The following is an 8,847-nucleotide window of genomic DNA, read 5'->3' on the forward strand; positions in this document are numbered from 1 at the left end:
ATGCAACCTAGAAGAGACCCGGCTTCCTACAATCTTCTCCAAAATTAACTAATGCAAGCCCAAATCCTGTAACAAACCCTCCTCACTCCATCTTATTGAGATATCTTGCTGTTTCTCCTGTTGTGAGGTCTCTGTTGTGGCAACAAGTTAATAAACCCAACTTTGCTTGTCTGTAGGAGTATTCCTGGTGGTCTTCGTTGGCAGGCTTCAACAGTGCAGTGTGAGAATATGATATAATAGTAAACAGAGATGGGACTTCTAAACTGGAACAAAGAAAGCTTCTTGTTCAAGCTTCACCTTTCTCACCTATTGAACATTTGCCCATTTGGGCAAATTACTTAGTCTCCATCAATTTCCTCATGATATTGATCTCCCAAGAAAGTTGTCAGAATTAAATAAAATTCTAGGGATGTATTTTTTTGACTCACTATGTAAACACAAGGCATAATTATTAATGGCATAAGAAGTATTCAGCAGGGATATTTCTAGGGAAGAGCTCTATAATTTGGAAAGTGATGTGTAATTTGTTTTAGAGTGGAGGAATGGATTTGGCGTCAGACCCTCCTTACTTATATGTTAGTGTTTTACTTCGCAAATGAATGATACAGCCTGAAACAAATTGTTTAACTTTTGAATTTTGGTTTCTTCAATAATAGGTGGATAATAAAATCTACCTCTAAAAATTATTATGCAAATAGTGAGATTGTCTATTATTGTATCTGTCGCATTGTTGCTGCAAGAGAAGGCAAGTTGTTGTTGTAACTTGTTAATCCCTTCTTGACCCTCTTTAAGGAATATATGGTTTTTAGGTGCAAGATGTCAGAGTTACCCTACAGATTTCACCCTCCTTCTTCCCCAGAAGCCATTAAATTATAGTAAGGGAGTGAAGGAGTGGAAGCCAACAATAACAGAGAATTGTAAGGATGATGTCAATTGAAGAAAGGTTAACTACATTTCTGGAAGTTGCAAAGGAGATGAAGGAAAATCACAAAGAAAGAGGAGCCATAGCAGAAATTGTGACAAGAGGGAGCTAAAGGAAGGAGTGAGCCTTCAAACTCCCATAGAGAACTGAGACTCACAACACTAAGAATCAATGCCAGGATTAAGGCTGAAGCAGAAGAAAGGTGGTATGAAATCTAGTTGAAGAACAGGGGGTACTGAGGTCACTGGTGTAGTCACTTGGTCAGCACAAAGGACCTTTACACTCTGGCATTTGAAGACCTCCCTCCTACCAAAAGGTCAGCCTCTCTCTTAGCGTAAGCAAATTCTGCCCCTCAATGAATTCTGTTCCCACACACAGAGCTCCAGCGCAGCTTCTGAGTGTGCCATTCTTAAATCAGAAAGGACAATTAAGGATCATAGCAATGATTGTCATACCATATGATATGCAGCAATGACAGCACGGCAGTGAGCTCCCTTAGCACCCATATCTTACTTTTTTTTTTTTTTTGAGATGGAGTCTCACTCTGTTGCCAGGCTGGAGTGCAATGGCGCGATCTCGGCTCACTGCAAACTCCGCCTTCCAGATTCAAGCAATTCTGCCTCAGTCTTCCGAGTAGCCTCCCGAGTAGGCGGACAGGTGCCCACCACCATGTCCGGCTAATTTTTGTATTTTTAGTAGAGACAAGGTTTCACCATGTTAGCCAGGATGGTCTCAATCTCTTGACCTAGTAATCCAACGCCCTCAGCCTCCCAAAGTGCTGGGATTACAGGCGTGAGCCACCGTGCCCAGCCCTTACTTTTTTTTTTTTTTTGAGACACAGTCTCACTCTGTCGCCCAGGCTGTAGTGCAGTGGCATGATCTCGGCTCGCTGCAAGCTCCGCCTCCCGGGTTCACGCCATTCTCCTGCCTCAGCCTCCCGAGTAGCTGGGACTACAGGTGCCCGCCACCACACCCGGCTCATTTTTTGTATTTTTAGTAGAGACAGGGTTTCACCGTGTTAGCCAGAATGGTCTCGATCTCCTGACCGCGTGATCCACCCGCCTCGGCCTCTGAAAGTGCTGGGATTACAGACATGAGCCACCGCGCCCAGCCGCCCGGCCCTTACTTTCTAAATACCAGTCTGCACTTAAAAAATTCAGAGCTCCGGGGAGAAATCCCTGATTCTATTATAAGAGCAGAAAAGTTCAAGATGAGCCAGACAGGAATATCTTGTTGAGCCAGAAAGAAAGAAAATGATCAAATAGTGATGGGGGACACTTCCAAAGGACATAGAAGCCAGCATGAAGGTATTCCCACTGTCCAAATCTGAGGCACTTTGAAGATCAAAATAAATATTAGTGGATTATTGAGTAAAATAAGAATCCATGAACCCATACTGATATAAGCATTGGCACATATAAGTAAGCAAACAAAAAATTAATAAATGGGGAAAAGAGAAACTTCTTTCTTACAGTAGAAGGCCTACTAATAAATGTAAAGGGATTTATTAATGTAAAATTAGAAATTTGTGGATGAATCATAAAACTGACAAGTAAAAACTTGATAAGAAATAAGATATTTACATAGTACCAAAGTATCAACTCACAAATTCATTATTAATTACAAAGGGCAAAGAGCAACTTTACAGTAAAGAAACCTGAAAGACGCAACTTTCCCCAAGTGATCAAAGTTAATATCAACCAAACTACATGAGGCAACTAATGTGACTCCTGATATGATGTGCTGAGAAGGATAAAGCATCACGTCTATGACATTTCCACCAAAAGTGCATGATATAAATCTAATCGTGAGGAAAGTCAAACCCAAATCAAGATACATTCTGTGAAATGACTGCCTGCATTCTTCATATTGGTGGAGGTCAAGAAAGGCAGAGAAAAGGTGAGGTACTGGTCCACATTAAAGAAGACTAAAGAGACATACATAATACTGGATTTGATCCCGAAGTAGGGGAAAAACAAGTACAAAGGACATTAGTGAGACAAGTGATTACATTTGAGTATGCACTTTGGGTTAGAGAATAGTATTATATTAATATTAAATATTTAATTTGTATAGTTATATTGTCTTTGTTCTTAAGATAAATAGTATGATATCTGCCACCTATTCTGAGTGGCTATCCAGATAGATAGACAGAGAGAGAGTTAGATACATAGCTAGATAGATAGATAGATGATAGATAGATACATACATAGATACATACATAGGTAGATGATAGAGATACACACTATACATATACATGATATAGCATATATACTATATGTGATAATACGTTCAATGGAAGAAAAATGTAAATCTGAGAATGCAGGACTTTTTTGCACTATTACAGCAAATTTTTCATGTTTGAAATTTTTAAAAATAAAAATTAATTAACAAAATACAAAACAATTATGGCCTTAAAATAGAAAATAAATGTTAGTCATAAAGATAGAATCTAAAGTCTTATGGTTGGTAGAGATCTCAAATCACCTATCCAGTACTCAACACCCTTGGATTCTCTCCACCAACAGGTCATCCTACCTATGCATTGGAGCCTTGCTGGTGATAACCTATTTCATCTTTAAATAGCCCTATTCTTTCTCACATTTGCGCAGCCATATCTATCTTGATATGTAACTCTTACTCCCTCTCATGGTCATGTTTACGTACCGAAGCTTCCCTTCTATGCAAGCCTGTAACACTTTGTGTGTATACATGGTTCTTATCACAGACTGTCTCCAATTTTAGGTCCTGGGAAGCAAATGAGTAAGGAATATCTATCTGTCTTTGGATAGTCATTTACAGCATATTGATTGACATAAAATAGGAGACTATGAAAAGCCCTTTAAATATTGAATAAAGTGTATTTAATTCTTAAGGGCATAGATTGTGTTTCAGTTATCTCTAAGATTTGTGTCCCCAAATCTTAAGACAATGCTGTGCCATACTATGTGATGAGTACCTCTTGAATGAATAAATCTCGAAGATAGTCAGCTTCTCATATCAAAAACACCTCTGCTTAGTTGTTTTTACAACTGTAAATATCTTAACACAGTGGCCACAGCCCAATAATACTTGATGCATGCCTGAATGAACTTTACATTGGACAATACAATATTTTGCACCCATAAAGCAGAGATTTAACAAGTAAAGTCAATGAACAATTAATCGAGCACCTTCTCTCAGGCAGAGGTGCAATAAATACATGATATGTGAATGAATGAGTTTTAACTCAAACATAAAGTATTTTGCTTCAATAAAGCAGAGATTTTTCAGTAAGCAAGAGAGGGAGCATTTTCTAAGTGTAGACCACATACCATTTCAAGTGCTTTTGATGGCAACTATTATTTCAAAGAATAAACACTTCATTTTAGTACTAGTTATATGTATAATCAGAGGTGAAGAAAGTGGAGAAAATAAAACCCATCTATCAAAAAGGATAAAAATAATATGTGATTTTAGTAGTTGGCTTCCCTTTATTGATCAAATCTTAGGAACTCTTAAAGATAGAGTTTCATAACTAAGTCTATTTAGTTCCAATTCTTCCAACAACCTGAGGGGATCAAATCTCCCCAGAGCTGAGTTCTATAAACAGTAGGAAAGGAGAAATGAACCAAAATGGAATCATGCCACTAAGGAAAAGAGAAAAGAAAACATGTTTTAGCATTGAACAGCTAAGAAATATTCCTGTTTTATAATCAGCTTTGAGAAATGCCAACAATTGCAGTATATCTGGGTTAAATATGGTACATTTCCGGAGAGTTTTTTAAATTGAAATATCAATATAAAAATAAAAAATGGTTAGGCATCACCCTATCCTGGCTATATAGTCTGAAATCAGAATAAAATTTGGTTAAAGTCAACCATTACAGGTTTAAACTGACTGATGAATTCAAGAGCATAAAGGCAAAGTAAAATAAATAACCAGGACAAAATTATTTATGCTGAAGGAAATAGATTTATTAAGAGACTGACAGAAAATCCCCTTCCTACCCACATCCAATTTGTAATACATTAATGTTGATGTAGAAGCTAATAATACATAAGCAGAGCAACCATGGGAGGCAAACTACTTTTTCACTGTTAAAATTCAAGTATGACAAAAAAAAAATGCATCTTGCTTCCTTTGTCTGTAGATGAGTATCAGTTCAGCACCTGAGTCCTGGGTGACTTGTCCAACGGCATCAAAGACAAAGACCACAGCAAGAAGTCAGCAAGAAGATGGAAGATGTATCACCCAAGCACAGGGGAAGGTAGGAAGACAGTCATTGCTCTTCAGGTTGTTCTGTGCAGAGAATTAATTGAGAGTCCTGTAATCACTGGAGCCATTGGTCCATCAGTAGGTGCTGTAGCCAAAGCCAGAGCCAGAGCCCCATGGCCTATAGAAGCTACCACCATAGCAGCCGCCCAGGTTGTTGATGTTACTACCACCAAAGCTGTAGCCCAGGGAGCTGTAGCCATTGCATCCACAGCCATAGTTCAGGGGAGAGCCCAGAGGCACAACACAGTTCAAGGGGGTGGCTCTGAAGGTCCCGTGGAAGTTGGTCCCATAGCTAGGGTACCCTGGGAAGTAGCTTCCACAGCAGAAGTAACGAGTCATGGTGGCAGCAACCGAGAAGGATTTAGATGGATTGCGAAGGGTAAGTTACCCAAATGTTAATGAAGGTCTCTTCCCGCACAGGGCTTTTTATATCTCAAGCTGATGGGCACAACACATCTGTCTAAACATCTTCCCACTAATTTGCATAGGTAATCTCATTCTTTTCTAATAAAATGCTTATAAGGAATGCACAGACTCACTGCCCACATTTTTGTTGGCTTCTCTCTGTACTATTTTAAAGCCAGTGACCACACTTGACACGCAATCGAATTCTTTTCATCAGAGTCCCATAGTTTAACTACTGTTCTTGATTGCTTCATGTGAGACTCTTTAAATCTTCTGATTATAAACTCTTCCCAACTGACATAGCTAGACTAAAAAAGCTTTGGCAAGAATGCAAACACTTCAAGCCAAGACAAAGCCATATATTGAGGTCTTTTGAACATTACTTTGAAACATCAAACTGAAATTCTATAACCTCTTGAAATTCACCCATGTGCCATTTTAAAACAATTGTATACCAACTAGTTAATGGGTACAGAGTTTCCTTTTGGAGTGAAGAAAATCATTTGGAACTAGACAATGTTGCAAAACATTTGGAATGTACTAAATATCACTGAATTGTTACCTTTAAAATGCCTTGGTTTATGTTATACAAATTCTAACTCAAAAATTTTTTATTTTAGAAAGCACTGCTACGCAACTCTATCCAACCAAGTGTTTTTACAGAGGCTGCAATGGTGCCAAATAATAAGTTGGCTGTGAATAACCTGTAAGTCATTTTCATCTATTTCATTTATGAGCATTCTGTTTGTTAATACACATTTTATTTTTCATGGAGAACATACCATATTTGCTTGTAAATCATCCTGAACATTGCCAAACTGTCTTTTTGGAGTTGCCACACTGGCGCTGAGTGGGATGATGCTCAATTTCAGAGTCATGTCATACCACACTTGCTTCTTACTGACTCCTATAAAACAAGCCTGAATGCCATGATCCATTATGAAATACCAGTTATATTTAAGGATGCAACACTTCCTTCTGCTCTTATTTTGCCTTACATAACCAATTCTCATGAAGAACGTAAACCAGGAAGGATCTGAGCTCAGCAAAGCTAAGTCTATTCCAATTCAAAGGTTTAAGACATCATCTTTTTATATGTGAATCAAAGTCAGAATTCTCTGAAAGTAGAAGAAAAAACTTCCTGAATACCAATTCCTTTTTTTATTTCCATCTTAACAGACAATCATAGAGTCCAATATGCAAAACTAATCATTCCTCTCAGACATCCCTCTCTCTTTAAAATTCTATCTCTCTCAGTTTCTCTGACAGAGAGCTGCCTAAAGAATGTTCTATAAGTGGATATGATTTCTTTTATTCTACAAATTAATTAAATGTCATAAGAGTATATAGAGAAAGTTAAAGAAAAATAAGTTATAATTTCAAATTCAGTTTAACAAAAAGAATGAATTAAAATGGTAAGAGGTTGTGTCCTCAGGGTTTAAATTATATAAACTCTGTATCAGATAATCCAGAAAACTCAAAAATACGTTTGTGATTAGGAGAGGGCAGGGGTGACTAAGAATTAAGCGTGACTTGAAAAATTTCACTACTGATTCTATCACACAATGACATTGGAACCTGTAATTTGTACATGTTGCCACCAGGTGGCAGTGGTATTTCAGTTACTCCGTATAAACCACAGGACCGGATTTGGGGTTCTCAAATGTAAGCAGGTAGAAGAATCTTCTAAAGAATTTGCTTGAAATTCAGAATTCCAGGAGCTCTCCTCTCCCACCACCACCTGAGATTCTGGAAATCTCTATTTGTAATGGGTATCTCAGGTAATTCTGATGAATAAATCATCCTGATAAATTCCAGGGCCGGTTTGTCATGAGAATTCAAAGAAGCTTTTGCTGGGCTGTGTGAAATTGCCCAGAGATGCTTATCTCTCATTGGCAGGAGTGTTTGGTTTCAGTCGCTGGTGACTTATTTCCCTTAACTCTGGATGATAGAGGTAATTAAAGAAAAAGCTTTAGTTTGTCCTCTTCCATTTCTTGATGCTCTCTGCTTCTTGTCTCAGGACACACCTGATTAGAAAGGGAAGGTAACAGCAATGCATTCAAGTGTCTCCTCAGAGGTAAAACCCACCTGTGTGAGTGCTCGTTTGGTTACCCATAATCAAAAGAAAAACTTATATTTTCTCCTTAGCTTGTTTTTACTTTCCTATCTCTTACTAGACATTCCCAGAGAAAATTATCAGCCAAGTACTTGATTGCTATTCAATGATTTTTATTTTAAAGATTGATAATAACAAAAAATATTCATTGAGGACTTACTCTGTGCTAGACTCTGTTCTAAAGAATTTGCACATACTACTTAATTATATATTTTACTTCTATATACAGTAAGAAGGCTTACTATGCACTATTCCAAGCATTTGACAAGTGTTAATTCATTTAATTTTTATAATGATCTTATGATGTGGGCATTATGATTCTTTAAAAGAAAACCGAGTCCAGAGGGTTTAAGAGAATTACTGAAGGTCACATGGGTAATAGTCAGCAGAATCAAGCTCCAAACCCATGCCATCTACCTCCAAGCCATGCTCTTAACTACTTTACTATCCTGCTTTTGATATGTCATTAAGGCTTTAAGGGGCTATAGCTTCTACATGCCTCAGATCTATAATTCATTGCATTTTTTTTTTGAAGAACATATCGGTCTAGCTTTTGCTGCTAAAAACTAGAAAACAAAAAAACAAAGGCTAGTTTTTGCTGCTATAACAGACAGACATCCAAAATTTCCATGTTCAGAAATGTATTGCCTGCTCACACTACGAAATCTTCTCACGTTGGTGAGTGTCTTGGATACACATCATTCTCATTCGAAAGACTCAAGCTGACAGTGCTTTGATTATCTGAAATATGACAAACAGGGGAAAATGAATGGGGCAAGCCATGGTAGCTTTTAAAGGCTCTCCTCAAGCGTTATACACCATTTCCACACTCTCCTCATTTCCTAAAGTAAGTTCCACAGCCACACCTAATTTCACAGGTCATGAAGAGCAATGCTACTATGTGCCTGGAGGGAGAAAGCCTACAATGTCACCGAACAACATTAATGACTTCCACTGAATTTCTATTCTTTACATGGGCTAAAATAATTTTAACAGATTTTAACACATATTTCAAAAGATTAGATGAGAGCAGGCATAAAAAGTTTTTTAGGACTTTACATATCATAATGTAAAATGGTTCTGGTAATTCTAACCCTGAACAATTTTAAATAGAGAGGTTTCATAGGTTGTTCGTGCAATTCATGT

General features: G+C 37.7%; 1 protein-coding gene across 1 annotated transcript; it reads right to left on the reverse strand.

The window, feature by feature from the left end:
- Window positions 1-4,857: 4,857 nt before the first annotated feature.
- On the reverse strand, window positions 4,858-5,580 carry LOC100461598 (keratin-associated protein 7-1). The gene has a single exon (XM_002830623.4). The coding sequence runs from the start codon at window positions 5,517-5,519 to the stop codon at window positions 5,256-5,258; it is 264 nt and encodes an 87-aa protein (XP_002830669.1). The 5' UTR covers window positions 5,520-5,580; the 3' UTR covers window positions 4,858-5,255.
- Between the last annotated feature and the right edge of the window lie 3,267 nt (window positions 5,581-8,847).

This window comes from Pongo abelii, chromosome 22 (genome assembly GCF_028885655.2).
Source record: "Pongo abelii isolate AG06213 chromosome 22, NHGRI_mPonAbe1-v2.0_pri, whole genome shotgun sequence".
In the NCBI taxonomy this organism is placed as follows: Eukaryota; Metazoa; Chordata; class Mammalia; order Primates; family Hominidae; genus Pongo; species Pongo abelii.